The sequence below is a fragment of the Equus przewalskii genome, chromosome 26, assembly GCF_037783145.1.
Source record: "Equus przewalskii isolate Varuska chromosome 26, EquPr2, whole genome shotgun sequence".
In the NCBI taxonomy this organism is placed as follows: Eukaryota; Metazoa; Chordata; class Mammalia; order Perissodactyla; family Equidae; genus Equus; species Equus przewalskii.
In genome coordinates this window covers 39033413-39054872 of record NC_091856.1, presented here as the reverse complement: position 1 = coordinate 39054872, position 21460 = coordinate 39033413, and the positions used below count along the sequence as shown (strand labels likewise).

The window sequence follows — 21460 nt, the reverse complement described above, 5'->3', positions numbered from 1 at the left end:
CTGGCCAGCAGGCCCGGGAATTGAAGCAGCAAGGGTGAGTGCTGCTTCCCCGTCCACGGTGTTGGGCTGTGGCCCCCTGGGCCAGGCCTCCTCCCTTCTGGGAGCCATAGTCTGAGGGCTGGGCAGCATCTTGTACACCTTGCAGAGTCATCTCGGAGCAGCGAGCCAGGCTGTGTGGCCAGGCTCTTGCTGGTCTCCGGGTCCAGCCAACCAGCCTGCTAGAGGCCTTGCTTCCTGGGAGAATGAACACTGGCCATCCCACCTCTGACTGTCTATCCTGGGCCTTCCTGGTCCCACATCAGTCCTGTGGGCTCCTGCTATACCTTCCCTCCTGAAGCTCTTCTGTTATCTTCCAGGATGCCCTCTGTGTTCTCACTCCTTCCCTGGCTGGGGACAGCCCCTTGGTGGCCTTTGTCCTGTAAGCTGAGTTTCTGGTAGCTTCTTTTGCACTACTTGAGTCTTCCTGGGCAGTGTGTCCTGGAGAACAGGACTGGGGAGACAGATGATGGCAGTGTGCAGAGAGCAGGAGGGATCAATCCTCACCCTGAGGAAGGGGTTTTCTGAAGGTGAGAACTTCACATGCCCTGCACGTTTTCGCCGAGAAGCTCCCCTTTGCCCCTGTGTGGTCAGGTAGGGCATATTTTCTTCATTGGGGATGTTTTTGCTGCATAGATAAGGTCTGCTCTAGGTCCCTCCAGATCCTAGGCTAGGCAGTAATGGGGGCTCTGAAAGCTATCGAGGTAGGGAATTGTGTGATCCTGAGAGAGTGCTGGCCCTAGAGACAGCAGCTGGCGTGAGCCCTCAGGACTTTCCCAGGGCTGGGGTAGCTCTTGCTTCCAGAGGCCAGCTCTGGCCTGGATTGTTGGCGTGGTGTCCTGTGTAGACAGGCGTGTTAGGGTTTGGTGGCCAGGCACTCCAGCCTGTGTACATTCCCTGACCAGCACAAATTATTCTGCAGTCAGCTGTTCATCAGAAAATCACATTGAAGGGGAGGTGCCCAGGATCTTTTGGCTGACCCATAGAATGCCATGCTGGGTCCGGATACCAGGTTGCTCTCTACTGGGTCACGTGGCTCATCTGGGATAGCCTTGACCTGGGGACTGCTATCTAACATAGCCACCAGCAGTTGGTGGCTGTCCCTGTGCTATTTGTTAGAGAGCCCCACGTCTGTGCTGGTGAAGGGCTCTGGGCCGGGGCTGGGAAGGGAGCCGTAGGGCTCTGGAGTTTGCCCGTGCAGCAGGGCCTCCTGGAGCAGATGCCATCATGAAGGTGCTGTGGGGTCCAGACTTTTTATCCGTTTGCTTCCCTTGTCCCTGATCTGATACGCAGCCCCTGGCTGCTTTTCTCATGGCTCCAACCTCTTGCTCTTTGTAGACATACATCTGAGAATGTCTATGAAAGTTCAACATTTAGGTAGTCAGAACACAGGGTTTGTTTCTCACCTGTTCAGAGTGAAGTGTGGGGCTGCTGGCCTGACCGTTTTTTGTGCCAGATCGACACGTGTGGTTGAGTCAGTTCAGAATGTCCTGGTGCTTCCTGAACAGCCTTTCCTGGTGCTGTGCTTCAGCTGCCGTCTGAGATGCTGACTCGTAGCTATATTTCTGGCCATAGCCTTGCTTCAGAACTGCAGGCTGAATAGCAAGGCATCCATGAGGATTTCGTTCAACAGGTCGTTTTCCTGGAGCTGCCATAACAAACTGGGTAGCTGCAAACAGCAAAACGTATTGTCTCGGCTCTGGAGGCCGTCAAGGTGTTGGCAGGGTCACGCTCCCCTAAAAGGCACTAGGGCAGGGTATTCTGGGCCTCTCCTCACTCGTGACAGCCTCAGACCTTGTAGGTGCATCATACCCATCTGACATCTTTGTATTGTCTTCCCTCTTTGGGTGTCTGTCTGTGACAAAGCAAATCTCCCCTTCATGAGGACAGAGTCCTATTGGATTAGAGCCCACCCAAACGACCTCATTTTAACTGGATTACTTCTGTAAAGACCATTTCTAAAGGTACATTCTGAGGTACTGTGGGATAGGACTTCAATATATCTTTTTGGGGGGGACACAATTCAATGCATAATGTCCAAAACATGCCTTTCCCAAACCTGTCCTTTAGAGCACACTAGTCTTTTTATTTATGTTTTCCTCTTCTCCCCAAAGCTCCCCAGTACATCGTGTGTATTCTAGTTGTGAGTGCCTCTGGTTGTACTATGTGGGACGCCACCTCAGCATGGCCTGATAACCAGTGCCATTTCCACACCCAGGATCTGAACCCGTGAAACTGGGCCGCAGAAGTGGAGTGCATGAACCTAACCATTGGGCCAGGGGGCCAGCCCCTGCACTCATGTTTTTAAATGGCGTCAGCACCTACTCAATTTTCCAAATCAGATGGGAGCTCTGCTGGGCTTCCTCCCTCATATCCTAAATCTAACTGGCCAACAGACCCCTGCCCCTTGGGCCCACATACTCCCCCTCCTGCCCTCTGTCCACTTTCCTGCCCAGCACCCTACCATGGGCTCTGCAGCTGGCCCTGTCTCCTTAGTCCCCTGTCCTCGCCCACCCATGCGCCCCAGTTCTTGCCCTATGGGCAGCCCCTAAAGTAGACATGAGGAGGGCAGCCAAGGCCCAACCCCTTTGGGGGGATCGTGGACTTCGCACACCCCCGCTTCCAGCGGCCGGCTTCCCTCCTGCTCCCGTTTCGGGGTCCAGCTACCCCACGATTCCCCGCGGGACTCACTCCGTGCGGACTTGGCGGTCCCCTCCCAAGCCCCTAGTCTCGCCGGCAGGGCCGGGCATGCACCCTGCCACGTGGGGTCCGCCGGCCGGTAGGGGGCGCGGGAGCCCAGCCTCGCGGGGAGGTGGCGGTGGCCGGAAGTCCTCCCCGCTGCCCGGGAGGAGTCAGGAAGCGACTGCGGAAGTGGAAGAAGTGCGATCCTTGGGCTGCGGCGTGCGCTGACCCCTTGTGTCCCGGGCCGCTAGCCTTAGCCCCGTTCTCCCCGCCGCCCCGGCCCACTGGCCCTGCGACCCCGCTCTCCCCGCCGCCCCGGCCCACTGGCCCTGCGACCCAGCTCTCCTCGCCGCCCAGACCCACTGACCTCGCGACCCCGCTCTCCCCGCCGCCCCGGCCACTGGCCCTGCGACCCCGCTCTCCGCGCCGCCCCGGCCCCGCGCCGCCTCCCATCCTGGCCTCGTCACCCCGTCTCTGCCGTCCGGTCTCCTCCACGTCGGTCCCCACCGGGTCCTTCTCCGACTGCTGGGCGACGGGCAGCCGCGTCCTCCTGTTGCAGACGGTGGACACGGAGTACACGGCGGACTCGGTGGAATGGTGTCCGCTGGAAGGCTGCAGGCACCTGCTGGCCTGCGGCACCTACCAGCTGCGGAAGCCAGAGGACCAGCCCGCCGACCCGGAGAGCAAGGTGCGCGGAGCCCGCCTGGCTTCGAGCTGTCTCCACCCTGGGGCTCGGGTCTGCGCTCCCCAAGTGCCGTTTCCCCAAAAGCTAAAGTTCCAAACTCCTCACGTAAGAGGTCTCAGGAAGGGCGAGAAAAGGCTGTAGAGAGGCACAGCTGACCTCAGGCTTTGGGATCTCTGTCTGGTCTGCAGCGGGGGAGGCTGAAAGAGAAAAGTCTCCTGTGGAGTGGCACAGGAGATGAAGCTACGACATTGGCTTTGTGGCCAAAAGGTAGGCTAGAAACGGGCATCTTGAAAGCAGAATGTCGTCCCTGTGCAGGTGAGGCTCGAGCTTGTGGATGAAGTCTAGAGGAAAGAGAAAATGGAATTTCCTGGGAGCTATACCTAATCTCTTGAAGGCGTCTGCGCGGATCCCAACCAGGCCTCCTATAAGAGTGTGAGCTGGCTCTGGAGCAGCAGGCCGAACCCAGGACTGTCCAGGCGAACTGGGTCCTGCGGTGACCCTTACCATAGCTGTTCCGTGCCAGCTGTTCAGAAGGAGCAAGTGCTGGGTCCCACAGAGCTTGTCTCCCTGCTCATTAGTCACATGCAGGAGAAGAGACAATAAAGGGTGCTGCTTCCAGGCAGAGTTCCAGACCCTTAGCAAACCTTTTCTTTCCCTCGATCCCTTTTTCCATCCTTTGGGTTCCTCAGTATCTATTAGGGTAATCAGAACACATCTGTGTTTTTATAGAGCGGACTGGACATAGACGAGCCTCAGGTCCGTTTAGGACGTCTCTACCTGTATAGTTTCAATGAGGACGGCTCTGCTTGCCCCCTGGTTGAGATCCAAAGAGGAGATACTTCTGCAATCCTGGACATGAAGTGGTACGACAGTAACAATCCCACTTGTGTGGGGTTTGTCATGAGTATCTTTTCAGTTAGCCAGGGAGCCTGATGCCTGGCAGCATGCAACAAGATGAGGAAGCCTCTGAACTTTGGATGCCTTTATTTACTATCCTGCTCACCTCTGGGCACTTGGATGCTTAGACTTGGGCTCATTTCCTTTGTCAGTTTTTGAGCCCTAGAGTTAGTATCAGTCTGGGAAGTGGTGTTAGTTTCCTGATTCGTAAGCTGAGGAAACTTTTTGGTGCAGAATTGTAGGCTCCAACCTGGTTTTGGAGCTGAAATTTAAATAATAAATTACTGGGGTGCATAATGCTCTTCTGTACTCTGGGCATATCCCGTATTCTGACTGGCATGTGAATTCTCTCCTCAGGTGCCACGTCCCGGTGGCCGGCCATGCCCTCTTGTGTGTGGCAGATGCTAGTGGATCCATAGAGCTGCTCCGCTTGGTGGGATCCGAGGTCAGTGACTGGGGCCAGGCTTTGTGGGGGGTGGAAGGAAGCTGAATGGAGAGGGTTTGGGAAGGAGGCTGGGCTGATACGAACATTCTTCTAGGATAGTTTCTGCTCAGTGGTGAACTTTATCATAGAACATTTGAAGGTAGCATGTAGTCTATTTTAAATTATTGGGTTCTGCATCGAACTCCAAGAGGAGGTCACCTTTGTGTAACCGGCTGAAAGACTGAAGTGACAGGCACTTCATTCACCTGTCAATGGATTTGAAAGTTCTTCCGTAAGGAAAGCCTGGACCAGCATTCTTGAGTTGATGATTCTGGGGCTAAGAATAGCAATAAATTTCCTATGTAAAAATGGTACAGTGGCCCCCCCCCCACCATAAGCATACATTCCAAGACCCCCAGTGGATGCCTGAAACTGCAGATAGTACCGAATCCTACATATACATACTTAGAATAAAGTTTAACTTATAAATTAGGCACAGTAAGAGATTAACAATAATAACTAATAATAAAATAGAACAAGTTTAGCAATATACTGTAACAAAACTTAATATAGATTTTAGCAACCTCAGCATGTGATTTTTTTTCTTATCCAGAACTTTCATCTTTTCACTTAAAGGAAGCACTTTCTGGCTTCTCTTTGGCATATCTGAGTTGCTAGCATCATTGCTCTTGCGCTTTGGGGCCATCATTAAGTAAAATAAGGGCTACTTGAACACAAGCGCTGCGATACCATGACAGTTGCTCTGTTAACTAAGTTGGCTACTAAGTGACTAATGAGCAGGTAGCATATACAGTGTGGATCCGATGGACAAAGGGGTGATTCACATCCTGGGTGGGACGGAGTGGGACAGCACAAGATTTCACACTGCTCAGAATGGTGTGCAACTTAAAACTTATGAATTGTTTACTTCTGGAATTTTGCATTTAATATTTTTGGACCGCAGTTGACCGTGGGTAGCAAACCACAGATAAGAGGAGACTAGTGCATTTGTCACTGATAATTAGGAAATCGTATGATCTCTGTGTGAATTTTTCCAAGAATTTGACAGTGATCCTGCAGTATGCATTTGCAAAATGACTGCATCTGAGTGTGGGGGAGGGAGGGGACAGGGAAGTCATATAGTGAGTGGGGTGAAGTAAACAGGCCACAAGACCTGACTCTGGGAGGGATCCACACTGACATGACTGCTATGAGTGGGATTGGAGCAGAGGTCCAGCTTGCATTAGATTCATGGCAACTGAGGGCTTATGTGGAAAGGGGCTTGTTTCATACCAGCTGAGAGAAGCAACCCTGTCTTAAGAATGAGGGAGGAAATATCTGAGGAAGTATGTGGGCCCGTAAATCAGAGTTCAAGGCAGGAGCAGATACACCCAAGAGAGGACCCTGATGAAGCAGCCTGCTGGGAGCCTGTTGACAGAGTTAAGCACTATCCAGATTGTTCAGGTAATGAAAGCTTACGTAGATCTTAGAAAAGAGAAACAGCATTTTAATGGCTAGTTGTGGCTTCTGAAAGGGAAACCAGAGGAAGGTTCCCATTATCTCCTCGCTGGATTCAGAACACGCGCGCATCCTTGGAGGCCTGGGGAGATGGAGAGTGTGTCCCAGAGGTGCTTCCCGGAGCCTGCAGAGTTGCTGTCGTAGTGTCTAGGAGTGCATGGGCAACAAAAGCTGAGGGCCCTGCTTCCTCTGAGGTCGTGTGTGGGAAAGCCCTCCCGCAGGTGTGTGAGCTCCTGGAGGTAGGGGCCAGTTTTCCATTGTCTTCAGGTTCTGCTATGAATGAGTGACTGAACTTGGTTCCCCCAGCAGTGGATGAGGGAACAATGGCACACCTGAACTGGAGGAGCAGTTTTCTCAGGGTTCTGGGCTGTTTCCCTTAGAATGCGTTCCTTTCTCTCCAGTAGAATACCTACACACTGCAGCCGTTTTCCACGTTCGCCCTGGACAAGCACTGTCTGGCCTTGTCCCTCGATTGGTCCACTGGGAAAACTGGGAGGTAAGGGCCAGCGTTGCTGAGGAGTCTGAGTCTTTCCTCTGAGGATCCGTTCCTATTTTCATGCATGCGAGCCTTAGGGCCACCTCTGCCAGGCTTGATTGTGTTTCCCAAACCTGGGAACATCATGACGAGTCCTAATCGGAAAAGAAAAGAATCCCAGCCTTTTACATGAAGAGGGACAGTTCTTTCATCAGGAGGAGCCGACACAGGTTTATTTTGACAAGCTAGGTGGTAGCTTTGGTCTCTGCCAGCTGTCCAAGCTGGCCCCTTAAGAGGCATGTCCATGTCCCAGGTCTATGGAGAACCTCTCCCATGACGTGTTTTAGGGGAATAAAATGTCACCAGTTGAGAACTAGAAGAGGGTGATGAGTTTGGGTCAATGAATAAAGTTCAGCTGGTTTCTCTGTTGGTTCTCTGTGTCCAGAGCCAATGACCAGCCCTTGAAAATCATTAGCAGTGACTCCAGAGGGAAGCTCCACCTCATACGTGTGAACGAGGCGGGGCCCAGACTGCATGATGTGGCCACGTGGCAAGCCCATCACTTCGAGGCCTGGATTGCTGCTTTCAATTACTGGCAGACGGAAATCGTGTATTCAGGTTTGTGCTCCTCCGCTGGGTGTCACCCCATGAGGCGGGGAGCCAGGTGGTCATCACGGCCCCTTTCTGGAGATGTGCTGAGGGAAGCACACTGGGCACGTGTCAGGGCCGTGATTCTGGACATGCTGAGATCTTGAAGGCCTTCTGTGGAGAGGGTCTATTCTGGGATGGAAGCTGTCGTTGGTGCTCACCACTTAAGTGTTCCTCTGGAGCCCAGTACGGCTTGCTGCAGGCCTTGCAGCGTCTGGGGAGGCACGGAAGCCAGTGCTGGAGCAGCAGGAGCCCTGCTTCTGTGGTGCTCTCAGTGTCAAATCCCTTTGCTGTCACTCTCAGAATCCAGGCAGAACTCCCACGCTCTCTGCCTGGCACTTCTGGGTCCATGTTGACTCTGTCCCGTTGGGTTTCAGGTTTGTCTGCTCCCTTTTGGGGTACAGTTTACCTTCCCAAAGAGAAGGAAGTGTGGGAGGGGTAGGATTAACCTCCTGGCATTGGGAGTGGCGTGGATTTGGGGGATGCTGGTGTGGGATGAGAAATGAACAGAACCAGTGGCTCCAGGAATGAGAACACATCGGTCAGCCTCTCTCACCCCGGTGCACATAAACTCATGGGAGGGGGAGGTGTTGGTCTCTGAGAGAAGACAGAGGAGCTGCTGAATTTTCAGAGAGGCAAAGAAGAGGCCTGACCCCTCGCCGCCTCCTCTGTCCAGTTGCTGGTCGTGTGCTGAATGAACTTCACACTGAGAGGTGAGGTCAGGGGTCTTCCGTTGCGGTGTCAGGAAGCCGCCAGACTCACCCCAGCCCGGCAGAACCACTTTTCCTGAGGTCTTCATTGAGGACCATGGAACCCAGTTCAGTAGGGGCCTTCAACTCTGTCTTACTTGGCCCCTCAGCAGCATTCAGCGTGCGCCCCCGATCCTGGCATGCTCTTTTCCCTGGGTTGTCATGACACCATGCTGTCCTGACTGTCCTCTCCTTTCTGATGGTTCTGCATTCTGCTTTGCTGTCTCCTTTCCCTCTGCGTGAAAGTCATCATTGTCCTCTGGCCTCTGTCTGGATCCTCTTCTCACTCTGCATTGTTCCTCTCTGGACTTACTGTCTCTCTTGCAGAAACAGCTGCGTTTTGGTTGTTTAATCAGACCTGTTTTTCTAAGCTCTTAATCCATTTATCTTGCCAGCTACCCAGTAGTCCTGCGAGGGTGCTTCCTGGGCCCACGGTTCTGGAGCTGAGCCCGTCACTCCCTGTGTCGCCCTGTTTGCACGTCTGCTCCTCCCTTCATGTCCTGAGCCCGGGACAGGGTCTGGTTGCCCAAGGCAGACATCTCTGCCCTCAGTCCTCCAGTGAGTCGGAGTCCTATTAGTTTATCTTCTAACCCTTTCTCAGAATTGGCCATCTCTTTCTCCCTCCACCTGTCCGGGCCACCCTCTCATCTCGTTTGTCATAGCAGAGCACTAAGTGATAACCCTGTGTTCATTCCTGACCCTTTCCAATCTGATCTCCACGCTGTAGCCAGAGCGATTGTTTTAAAGACACGCAAACTTTATCACACTTCACTCCTTGTTAAACCCTTTGCAGCTCCCATCCAGAATATTTGTTGAAACCCCCTCAGCCTTGCATATGTAATCAGGTCCGTGCCTACCTTTCTGGCCTTATTTTGAGTGACTCCTCTTTGTTCTCAGTCTTCTTTTCCTCAAACATTCCATGTTCTCTCTAATCTCAGTGTTTGATCACATGATGTTTCCTTCACGGGTTAATCTACTTTTCTGGCAGAGCTCAGCTTAAAATCTTATCTTTAGAAATGCTGGCCAGGTCTGACCCCCTGTCATTGCTCTCATGGCACCCAGTGCTTATCCTAATTATGATTATGTGTTTAATGCTTATCTTCCCCTGAGAGAGTCTTTTCTGCATTATTTGTTATTATTTCTGCATTATCTGCACAGCTTTGAGGAGTCTCAGTGAGAGCAATAAAGATTTAATTTTCTGAGGTCTCTCATTCTTGGGTAAGTTCTTGTACTTTCAAGTGTGGCTGATTCAGAGCAAGGATCTAATGGGGCGATGACATAATAACTCAGGAGCAATTCATTCACTCAGCGAATGTTTACTGAGACCTACTGTGACACCCTGTCTCAGGTGCCGGGGAGACATCAGTGAACAAGACAGACAGTGGTCCCTACTTTCCTTCAGTTCACACTGAGTATGAGGAGATGGACAGTGAACACTAAGAATACTGTGTAATAAATAAGGAATTGCACAGTAGGTCAGAGGTGATAAGTGCTTTGGAAAGAAGAAAGGTAGAAAGGGTGAGGGATCAGGGCACTGCAGGCAGATGCTGATAGTGCTGTTATAGAGTGTCATCACGGTAGGCGAAGGCCCTAAGGCAAGAGAGAGCCTGGTGTGTAGAAGAGTAGCAAGTAGCCAGTATGGCCAGAATGAGAGGAGTGAGTGGTAGAGTAGAAGGTGAGATCAGAGATCACAGGGCCTTGCAAGGCACAGGAAGGACTTTGCCTTTTGCTCAGAGTGAAATAGGAGCCACTGTGAGATACTGAAGAGAAGAATGACATTTTAGGACTTATATTTTAAAATTTAAGAGGATCTTTTTGGCTAATGTATTGAGTATAGACTGTAAGGGGGAGAGGGCAGAACCTGGAACCTAGAGACCTGTCATCCAGGTGAGTGATGAGAAGGACTCAGACCTAGTTAGGAGCAGTGGAGATGAGGAAAAGTGGTAGGACTCTGGATATGTGTGAAGGTAGATCAACAGGATTTCCTGCTGGAGTGAATGTGAAATGTGAGAGAAAGAGGAGAGTCCAGTGTGTAAAGAAGCCACAACCAGTTCTCTACTAATTTGTCACAGAATGGCAGCTCAAATTTGATGCTTGCCCACAGACTTTGTGCCAGGGTCGACTGATTCTGCTGGTTCATTTAGTCGTACATCCTGTTCATCCCCTATCCCTTCTGTTACAGGGATCTGTAGATGGGTGGGTGGGTGGATGGAAGGTGAATGGGTGGGTGGATGGATGGATGGACATATGGGTGGGTGGGTGGGTAGATGGATAGAAGGTGGGTGGATGGATGGTGGATAGATGGACAGATGAGTGGGTGGATGGCTGACTGGAAAGTGGGTGGGTGGGTGGCGGGTGGATGGCTGGCTGGAAGGTGGATGAATGGTTGGGTAGGTGGCTAGATAGATGGATAAGTGGATGTATGGGTGGTGGATGGAAGGTGGATGGGTGGGTGGGTGGGTGGGTGGGTGGGTGGATGATGGATGGATGGATGGATGATAGATAGGTGGTGAATGGATAGGTGGATGGTGGATGGATGAATGGATGGGTGTGTGAATGGATGAATGGTTGGGTGGTTGGATGGATGAAAGTGGATGGGTGGATGAATGGTGGATGGATGGAGTGGTCAGGTCTAGGTGTTTTTCTTGTTTTTTGTTTTTGCTTTTGATTTTTGCTTCTCTTCATCCTCCTTCTGGGCCCTGCTCATCAGCTTTTCTTCCCTTCCTCAAGTTACCGCTGTCTCCCTATATCTTGGTGTTGCTTTTCTTCGGAGACTGTTGTGGATCAGGGCACCAACTCTCCTGTTTTCCTGTTCTTTCAGTTCCCCTAAAACAAGCGCAGAGGTCCTTTTTACTGTAAGATTACAAAGAACATTTCCCTTTAAAACACATGAGGGTGTCCTGAAGGGCTGAAGGTTCCAGAACCATAAGAAGTCCTTGTGTTCGCTACCTCCTACCTGCAGTTCCTGTTCAGAGTTCTTTGATATGACAACTCTGGTTCACGGCAGCCAGGAGCATTGACTGCTGGGGCTTGAATAGAAGGCAGTTGAGCTACATGTGACCTGGTAACTCTACCCCTGTAACTTCCTGGTCTTCCCTTTATTCCTACAGATGTAGCCCATCGGTCTTTCCCTTCTTCCCTGCAGGCACCCTCTTCAAGTCTGAAGACACAGTTATGGCACAGGGTGACTGTTTCTGAGGTGCTGTCTCTGGGGCTCTTCTGCCTCATGACAACCTGAAACCACCCAGGAAAAGTCACCCATGGGAATTTCCTCACAGACATAAATTCCCTCCCTGAGAAATGGCCACTTCCTCTCATCGATGCCATTGTCACTGGGTGTTTCTGTTTCCACAAGGTGGGGACGATGGCCTTCTGAAAGGCTGGGACACCAGGACCCCTGGCACATCTGTGTTCACCAGCAAGAGGTAAATCATCAAGGGGCCAGCATTTGGCATGAAACGCCAACTGTCCCTGTCCCTCCTCTGTGGACTTGCCACTGGAGAAGTGCCCCTGCCTGGGCGCTTGCTCAGGCCTTGCCCTTTTGTTTATAGACACTCCATGGGTGTGTGCAGCATCCAAAGTAGTCCCCATCGAGAGAACATCTTGGCCACGGGAAGGTGAGTCCACTAAAGTTGGTTCACAGGGTCCTAGCATCTCTCACTCCCTTTTCTTGTGTTGACCATTGCAATGTTTCATCAGACCATCACAGGGTCCTAGCATCTCTCACTCCCTTTTCTCGTGTTGACCATTGCGATGTTCCATCGGGCCGGCTCTCAAACCAGAGTGTAGTATCTGGGTTTAGGGAAGGGGTCTTTGTCCTAGAGGGATGAGTGGGATGGGTCTCCCCAGGAGGTGTTCCCTGCCACCTAGGGGCCTTGGGGAATAAGTGGGCATTGGCTTTCCTGCATGCTTTCTCTGATTGATTGGTTTCAGCTATGATGAGCACGTTCTGCTGTGGGACACTCGGAACATGAAGCAGCCATTTGCAGACATGCCTGTGCAGGGCGGGGTGTGGAGGCTCAAGTGGCACCCTTTCCACTACCACCTGCTCTTGGCAGCGTGTATGCACAACGGCTTTAAGATCTTCAACTGCCGAAAGGCAATAGGTGAGTAGGGGACCCTTGGCAGCTGAGGCTCCCAATTTCCTGCCCCCTCGCTCTACCAAGCTCTTCCTTCATCCTCCCAATATTCCCAGTGTCACACCCTAGGCCTTACCATGATCCATCATCGCACCAACTCCGCAATCTCAGTTTCAAGCATTCTGCTAACTGTGGTTCTTACATGACCAGCTCTGTTATTCTAGAACCTTCTGCATTTTAGCCATTCTCTGACCCTATTGGGACCTCTGTCTAGAAGTGTTAGCACTTGTCACTTTCATGATCATCCTTGGCCCACCTTCTGCCATGTTCTTCCTGCCTGTGGACAGTGTGGTCTCCATGGGCTGGTATTCCAAACATGCCTGAATTCTCTTCCCTTGCTCCCTTTCTCACACTCTCTGGGCAGAACCCAGCACTGGTCAAAACCCAACTCTGCTTATGCCCGAGCCACAGAATGTGACTGGAGGGAAACAGTCATCCTGCGGGGTCTCACTTCAAGTTTATACTCCAGTACGTCCTCGGAATTGCTAGGTGAACCATGGCCTTTCTCTAGCCAGTAATTCTTCCCTGTCAGAACGATTTCATGTTTTCCTCTCTCTTCTCAAACCCCCAACACCCCATTTTCCCTCCTCGTTCTCAGTTCTTGATCTCCCCTACCCCTCCTCTGTACAGACACCCCTTGCCTGCCCACCATTGCTCCTATGTCAGTCTCAGCTTCGCCCTGGGCTGTCCTGAAGGATGTCCTTCCTCTTCTGTACCTTCAGTTCTTCTGTCTCTTCTGCGTCATTTCTGTTAGTTGTATGAACATGCTGTAATAGTTCTCATCTTCAGACAACTTGAGGTCTTTCTTCTTTTTCCATGTAGGTATTTACAGTGGTAAGTTGTCCCCTGAACACTGCTTTTGCCACATGCCATATGTTTTGGTATGTTGTATCTTTATTTTCATTCTTCTCAAAGTATTTTTTAATTTCCCTTGTGATTCCTTCTTTGACTCATTAGTTATTTATGAGTGTGTTGTTTAGTTTCCTCATTTTGCTAACTGTCCTAAATTTCTTTCTGTTATTGCTTTCTTTTTTTCTGGAGTGGGATGAGGGACATTGGCCTTGAGCTAACATCTGTTGCCAATCTTCCTCTCTCCTTTTTTTCTCCCCAAAGCCCCAGGACATAGTTGTATATCCTAGTTGCAAGTCCTTCTAGTTATTCTATGTGGGATGCTGCCACAGCATGGCCTGATGAAGCAGTGCTAGGTCTGCACCTGGGATCTGAACCAGCGAACCCCGGGCTGCCTAAGCAGAGCGCGCGAACTTAACCACTGTGCCACCCGGCAGGCCCCCTGTTATTGATTTCTAATTTTACTCCGTTGTGGATTCTTTTTAAGTTTGCTGACACTTGTTCTGTGGTGCTTCCGGAGCGTGCCCCGTGCTCTTTGGAAGAGTGTGCTCTGCTGTCATGGGCAGGGTGCCTGCAATGTCTGCTCAGCATCCTGTCTCCTTGCTGATCTTCCATCTGGTGGTTCATTGTTGAAAGTGCAATATTGAAGTTTCCAACTGTTAGTGTTGAATTGTCTTTCCTCCCTCATTTCTGTAAGTTTTGCTTGTATTTTGGGGCTCTGTTGTTAGGTGTGTATGTGTTTATAACTGTTGTGTTTTCCTAGTGTACTGACCCTCTTATCATTATGAGGTCCCCTCTTTATCTCTGCTCACTTTTTTGTTTCAAAGTTCATTTCGTCTGGTATCAGTAGAGCCACTCAAGCTCTCTTAACGGTTGCTGTTTGCATGATGCATCTTTTCTGATCCTTTGCCTTCTGTCTCTTCATAGCTTTGGATCTGAAATGTGTCTCCTGTATCAGGGTATGCATTTTTGTCAGGAACATTACAGAAGTGAGATTCTGCCCTCCTTCGTGTGCTGCGTCAGGGCACCTGGTGCCACTCTGTCCCTTTACTGCCGATGTTAATGCGATCACTTGTGAAGATGGTCTCCCCCGGGGTTCTCCATCACAAAGAATTACAAAGATCCCCTTTGTCATGAATAGCAGTCTGTGGTGAGAGTCTTTGCACCTGTGTTCCTCAGCAGACTTTCACTCAATCCGGTGATGACTCTTGACTGGATAAATTATTGCTGTAAGTACAAGATGGTGATTCTCTATTATCATCCTTTCTACATTTTTAAATTAATGTTCTTTTGTAAGGAAGAGCATTCTTTTCTCCCATATGTCTGTCTGTATTTAATATCCATAAAGATTCATGAATTTTTATGTTATTCAATTGGTCATAATCCATTATTGCCATTATTCATTATAATGTTCACATTGTCCTAGAGTTTTCCCATGAAAGCCCCTTTAAGCTGTCTCCTGTGTCCTTTTCACACGTCTCTGTTGATTTTTGAGTACTTCCTTGCTTTTTGGCACAAGATATTCCAGGTTCATTTTGTGTTTTACCTCTCCTATACCTGGAATCAGCTGTTCTCCACGGAATCCTGGATTCTTAGCCGCGAGTAGTGTTTAGAATCAAAGATCTGGTAATTAGTTGTCTTGTAATACTGGGATGTCATGTGTACGTGTGTATGTGTGTGTTAGAACATGAATTCATGTTGATGGCTCTAATTCCATGCCAACTTTCGCCGTCCCCATTCTGCATGTGTCTCCTTTCTCCAGGGAAAACTCTGGCTTCCACTGAATGTTTACTCACATGCTTAACCTTACAGAGTGGCCACTGGTGTCACGGCAAAGCAAGGCTGAGAAGCAAATTCAGGATACTCTTGCAGTTCTCTTTGTTAGAATGATTTGATGTAGTCAAAGTACTGTGTTCAAAAGTTACTTGGATTATGTTGGTTTTTTTTTTTTCCTGTGTAGTTATTTGAAATACAATTAGGTCCCTTTTTTTAAGGATTTTTTTCTTCATCCTCATTGATTTAATTTTTATCTTTTGAATGTGTAAAACATTAACAATGTTCTAGAAATTAAAATTACATTAAGAAGTATGCTCAGAGGAATATCAGACCCTCCCCACCTTAGTCCTGCTCACCTTTTATAGATAACCCATTTCATTAGGTTTCAGTTATAATTGTGTCTTTTTACAAAAATAAGCGTATACACATATATATACATATTCATACTTCTCCTTTCTTATACAAAAGATACACTGTGTACACTCTTTCATGCTTTGTTTATTTTATTTAAAAATATATCCTGGAAATCAATCCACATTGCTTCATAGAGGTCTTTGTTCTTTTAAAGTTATATAGTACTCCATGTAGTGGGTATACCATATTTTTTTCATCCAATTTTCTATGTGAGTATTCGGGTTATTTCTAGTATTTTGCATTTATAAATAATGTTTCCTATGTATCTTGTTTTGCATATGTATTTTCATTTTGTTGGAGGTATATCTTTAGGGTTACTGCCTAGATGTGGGATTGCGGGGTCAAAGGATCAACATAGGGGCTGGCCCAGTGGCGCAGTGGTTAAGTTCGCACATTCCGCTTCTCGGAGGCCCAGGGCTCAATGGTTCGGATCCCGGGTGCGGACATGGCACTGCTTGGCACGCCATGCTGTGGTAGGTGTCCCACATATACAGTGGAGGAAGATGGGCACAGATGTTAGCTCAGGGCCAGGCTTCCTCAGCAAAAAGAGGAGGACTGGCAGTAGTTAGCTCAGGGCTAATCTTCCTCAAAAAGGAAAAAAAAAAAGGATCAATATATATCCAATTTCATTATCTCACCAGCCACATATGAGAATGCTGGCTTCCCTACAGCTTTGCCAACAGAATATGTTGTCCAGTTTGGGGATTTTTGCATCTGACAGGTAAGAAATGGCATCAGAGTAGTTTAAATTTGCATATCTGAAATTATGAGTGAAATTGAATATTTTTTCTTATGATAAAGGGCTGGTTTTATGAATTATCTTTGTGTATCTTTTGCCTGTTTTTCTCTCTGGTTTCTGATCTTTTTTCCCCCTTGGTTTTACAGAGTTCTTATATATTACTGGCAGTAGCCCTTTGTCTCTGGTGTATATTAGAAATATTTTCTTTCAGTTCTTGATTTTGCCCATGGTGTTTTTTTCTCCCATGCAAAAGTTTTCTTTTTTCTTTTAATGTAATCAAATTTATAGATTTTGTTTTCACTGAATCTGGATTTTGAGTCAGTTAAAAAGCCTTTCCCCCACACACTCAGTTTATAAAGGAATTTACCAGCGTTTTTCTTCTCATGCCTGTATCATTTCAGTTTTTGCAGTTAGAACTGTTTTCTGGTGAGGAAGATTGTCCCTGAGCTGACGTCTGTGCCAATCTTCCTCTCTTTTGTACGTGGGACGCGCCACAGCACAGCTGCTGCTGCACGTACACTTAGCTGCTACAGCCCTGGGCAGGCCCCTACAGTTGGGACTTTGATCCAGGTTCTAACATATGGTGTGTGGAGCTGTCTGAATCGAGATGCCACCTTTGTATGCTCACTTTCCATGTGTACTTACATCAATTTCTTGTCTTCCTACTCTGTCCCCCTGGCCAGGGTCACATGCTTTGATCCTGGAGCTTTGATCCTGGAGCTTCACAGTGCACTTGTAAGAACAGGCTTGCTACCTCCTCTCACTCTTCTTTTTCAAGGACTTCTTGACTATTACTATATTTTGAACTTGAGCATCAACTTATCTTGTCCCAAAAAAAAGCTTATTGGCTTTTTCTTTTCTTTTCTTGGTGAGGAAAATTTGTCCTGAGTTAACATCCATTGCCAATCCTCCTCTGTTTTTGCTTGAGGAAGACTAGCCCTGAGCTAACATCTCTGCCAGTCTTTGTCTGCTTTATATGTGGGAGGCCTCCATAGCATGGCTGATGAGTGGAGTAGGTCTGTGCCCAGGATCTGAACCCACAAATGTGGGCCACCAAAGCAGAACGAGCAGAACTTTAAGCACTCGGCCACAGGGCTGGCCCCTTATTGGCTTTTTATAGATAGGATTGCATTAAATATAAATTAATTTTACAACTGACTTATTTTATCATCTGGGGTCATCTTATGCAAGAAAAGGGATATCTCCATTTGTTCAAGTCTGTTCTTGTATCTTTCAGAGGGTTTTAACATTTTTATATATATACATTGTACATTTCTTGTTAACTTCATTCCTAAGTAGTTTATCTTTTTTGTTGCTGTTGTGATGGGGTTTTCTCTTTCATTTTATCTTCTAAATGGATACTGTCTGAGTATTTGAAAGCTACTGTTTTTTTGGTTAGAAATTTCGTATGCTGCTACCTTACTAAATTTCTTGGTTTCTGTTAGTCTTATCATTGATTCTCTGAGTTTTCCAAGTAAATATCATGTCATCTGCAAAAAGATATGGTTTTATTCTTTATTTTCCAATTCTAATGCTTCTAATTGTTTTCTCTTGTTTCATCCACTGATATCTCCAATACAGTTTCAGAACGGTGAAGGGCATCCTGCCTTTTTTCTGACCTTGATGGGATGTGGTTACCATTGAGTGTGATGATGTATGAGGGCTAAAGTGTGTCTATTTTATTATATTGCAGAAGTATCCCTCAATTTCTGTTTTCCTGAGTATTTTTTTAAAATCAGGAATTGCTGAATTTTTGTCAAATGCTTTTATAATATCTATTGAGCTATGTTATTTTTCTCCTTCAATAATTAATATGGTAAATTTTATTTGTGGATTTCCTAATATGGAATATATTCCTAGAATAAATCCCACTTGATTATGGTATATTATTTTTTTTATGTAATATTGGACTCTGGTGATATTTTATTTAGGATTTTGCACTAATGTTGAAAGGTGACAAATTTTCTTATGTGCTATTTTTATTAAGATTAGGTATCAGCATTATCTTTGGTTCATGTTAAAATCAAAACCAAAAGTGTGAAAATTATTCTTCATTTTCTCTTCTCTTGATTAATTTATATATCATTTGGATTGTCTTTTCTTTGAAGATTTGGTAAAATTCTCCTGTGGACTGTCTGGGCCTGATCTATTTTGCATGGTAGTCCCTTGATAACTTCCTCTGCGTTTTTCTCTGGAAATTGGTTTGTTTATACTTTATGTCTCTACTGGGGTCAGTTTTGGTGAACTGTATTCTCCTAGGCTATTATTAATTTCATCTACATTTTAAAATTTATTTGCATTAAGATGTGTAGAGAAGTCACTTGTGATTAAAAAAATCCTCTTTAATGGTTATTTCCCCTTTGTCATGTTTTACTTTATATATTTATGCAAATATACAAATATATACGCAAAGTTCTCTCTTTCTCCTCAGTTAGGTTAGCTAGGGCTTTGTCATTTCTTCTGTAAAGAAGTGGGGTTCTAATTTTTTATTAGTTGTGTGGTTTTTTCTCTTCTCTACCTCATCACTCCCACCTTTGATCTTTGTGGTTTCCCTCCTTGTGCCTCCTTTGTTCTTTTTCTAGTGTTGCAGGTTGGGAATACAATTCATGTAACTTTATTATTTTGCTTATATTAATTTAAGTGTTTTTATGTCTGAATTTTTCTCTGATTTAAGCATATTTTTAGGTTCTGATGTGTAGTACAGTGATGCTCTGCATAATGACATTTGGGCCAATGACAGACCGCATGTAGGATGGGGGTCTCGTACAATTTGTCCCACGGAGCCTAGGTGTGCAGTGGGCCCTACCATCTAGGTTGTGTAAGTCACTCTGCGATATTCGCACAGTGGCAGAATCGCCCAAGGACACATTTCTCAGAAGGCATTCCCGTTGTTAAGTGACACGTAACTGTAATTTCATTTTCCCTTTTTTTTGTTTTTTAAGATTGGCACCTGAGCTAACGACTGTTGCCAATCTTTTTTTTTTTCCTGCTTTTTCTCCCCAAATCCCTCCTGTACGTAGTTGTATATTTTAGTTGTGGGTCCTTCTAGTTGTGGCATGTGTGGCATGTGTGGCCACCTCAACATGGCTTAATGAGCAGTGCCATGTCCGTGCCCAGGATCAGAACCAGCGAAACCCTGGGCTGCTGAAGCAGAGCGGAGCACATGAACTTAACCATTCAGCCACGGGGCCAGCCCCTCATTTTCACTTTTTAAAAAGGAATTTTGTGATTTGAGTTTATATTTCCCCTTTTACCCAAGTGTGGTTTAGTAGAACGTTTTAAAATTTCTAAGTGTAAAGACTTTTTTTTTGACTGTTATTAATTTCTAGTTTTATTGCATTATGATTAGAGAGCATTGCTTATACTATTTCTCCTTGATGGAATTTTTCAATCCTTTGTTGCCTAACATGATTGTTCTGTTTGTGTTTCACATGCACTTGAGTAGGAGATGTGCTCTCTGTTACTAGGTGTGCTATTACTGTGCAGCCAGAAGACCTGCTGTATTCACTGGGTTACCTGGGCCTGGAAGGGGTCCTGGCCAGGAGCAGGCGCTTTGAGTGGTTGTTGGATGAAAGACTGTTGCGGGCCCTTATTGTCCCAGCAACCCCATCTCTTGATCTTGTCCAGGCGTTAACAGAGGGGCAAGGATGGTCTCCTGGGGAGCTTCCTCCAATGCCTGTTGCCCGAGCACCTCTCCAGCTGTCTGTGGTCCAGCATCTGGCTTCTCTGGAGCCGCCTCTGCCCAGGTGCAGCCCTGGGTTAGGGAGTAGGATCTCCTGTGTCATGGTTGTGTTTTTGGCGTGTTTTCTAATTCCAGCATCGACCTAGTCTGTGCCTGGCCTTTCCTTATCACTGCTCATTCTGATTGCAACTCAGAGACTGTGGCATTTATCCCTGTACTTGAGAGGCAGCAGTGGCCACCCTTTCAGTGTTGGGGCTGTCCAGGCTCACTGAAGACCTGAATAGCCACCGGCTTCCAGCTGGTGACAGTTTTCTAAGTCCACATCCCCAGCTCACTGGCCACTAGTTTTCCACGGCTGCTCTTGCCAGCCTCAGCCTTGCCCTGGACCCTAGACCACCTCAGGGTTGGCGACACTTTATTTCTTTTTCTGGTCAAATGTCACTCTCAAACCTTCTACAGCTGGTACCATTTGGAAGGAGCTCTGACCTCCTTCCAGTCCCGCCCTCAAAGTTGCCATAGCAACTCACCCTAAGGATAACTGCTCATGTGTAAACTCTTGAATGACTCCTTTCCAAGCTAAAATCCGAATTCTTTAATGGAGCATGCTGAGCTTTGCATGATTCTGATCCTCCAGACATGTGTCACCACTCGACAGCCTTCAGCCATGTCCACTTGTTTGCAGTTCCTCACACACCAGGTTTTTTCTACCACTGTACTTCACAACGTTTGTTCCGTTTCTCATACATCTGCTTCCCTCCCATCTGGCAAACTCCTTTGTCCTTTGCTTTCAGTCTTAACTGAGAGGCTTTTGCCAAGTCCTCTGACTTGGAAAAGCACCCTTGCACGTGGGGTTCTGTGTCCTCTCAGGCACACACAGTGGTTGCTGATGAATGAGCAGCTGTTCTTGGCAGAGTCTCCCTTTGAGGGTGGGCAGGGACCATTAGTTGGGGTGACAAGACTGACTCTGGGTAACATTGCATTTCCCATGTTCTCCTGTCTCACTCCAGAGGAGAAGCAGGAATCATACACAGTCTCTGTGTCTCAAACATTGCCCAACTCACTGGTGTATGGAGCTGACTGGTCCTGGCTCTACTTCCGCCGTCTGCCACAGACCCAGCAGTCATTCTGCTTAGGGTCCTTTCCCTGCAGCGACCCAGAAGCCGGAACAACAGAAGTCTGTAACCAGAAGGTTGTAGGCCAGTCACCTGCACCCTCTTCTGATCATTTAGCAGATGATGATGGAGAGGGTCGTACTAGACTCCAGCGGGGAGGCAAACCGAGGTCTTCTTTCCAGCTACTCACAGAGAACTCAAAGAGCAGCGGCCAGCTGCACACTGTGGGGTCGAAAATCTCTGACGACGACCCTCGTCTGGAAGGAGCAAACTCTGACAGCACTCTTCTAGCCACATGCTCCTTTTATGACCACGTTCTTCACCTCTGGAAGTGGCAGAACAGCTGAGCTAGGGGAGAGGCTGCTTGGTTTGAAATAAAGACCATTTCCACAAATAAAACCAAGAGTGCAGCTTTACTTTGTCTGTGAATGAACTGCCCTCAGACCATCTCCTTGAGATTCTTACTGCAGTCTCTGCAGGTTACTGTGTGGGGCTCATTGCATCTTATGGAATCTACAGTGCAGACAGTTAATAAGCCCTTGGCTTCTCTTCTAGAAACCTATCTGGCTGGGGCCCTTGAAAATGGTGATTCTGTCTGGCAGCAAGGGGCCTTTGCCCAAGGCTAGCAGGCTGCT

The 21460-nt window shown here is 47.8% G+C and overlaps 1 protein-coding gene across 1 annotated transcript; it reads left to right on the top strand.

Annotated features, from left to right (window-relative positions):
• The first annotated feature begins 716 nt into the window (after nucleotides 1-716).
• On the top strand, nucleotides 717-21224 carry DPH7 (diphthamide biosynthesis 7). The gene is made up of 10 exons (XM_070595811.1): nucleotides 717-740; nucleotides 2765-3406; nucleotides 4133-4266; nucleotides 4658-4745; nucleotides 6647-6738; nucleotides 7163-7335; nucleotides 11470-11539; nucleotides 11666-11731; nucleotides 12048-12220; nucleotides 20721-21224. Exons 1-10 carry the CDS (start codon nucleotides 717-719, stop codon nucleotides 21170-21172), a joined length of 1914 nt encoding a protein of 637 aa, XP_070451912.1. The 3' UTR covers nucleotides 21173-21224.
• Nucleotides 21225-21460: the final 236 nt, after the last annotated feature.

Bases quoted from the DNA above. Each gene is read 5' to 3' on its own strand.
- DPH7 (XM_070595811.1), top strand. From the start codon at position 717: ATGGGGGCTCTGAAAGCTATCGAG. The intron at 4,267-4,657 runs GTACGACAGTAA...TTCTCTCCTCAG, and splicing joins GCAATCCTGGACATGAAGTG to GTGCCACGTCCCGGTGGCCG. The intron at 7,336-11,469 runs GTTTGTGCTCCT...TGTTTCCACAAG, and splicing joins GACGGAAATCGTGTATTCAG to GTGGGGACGATGGCCTTCTG.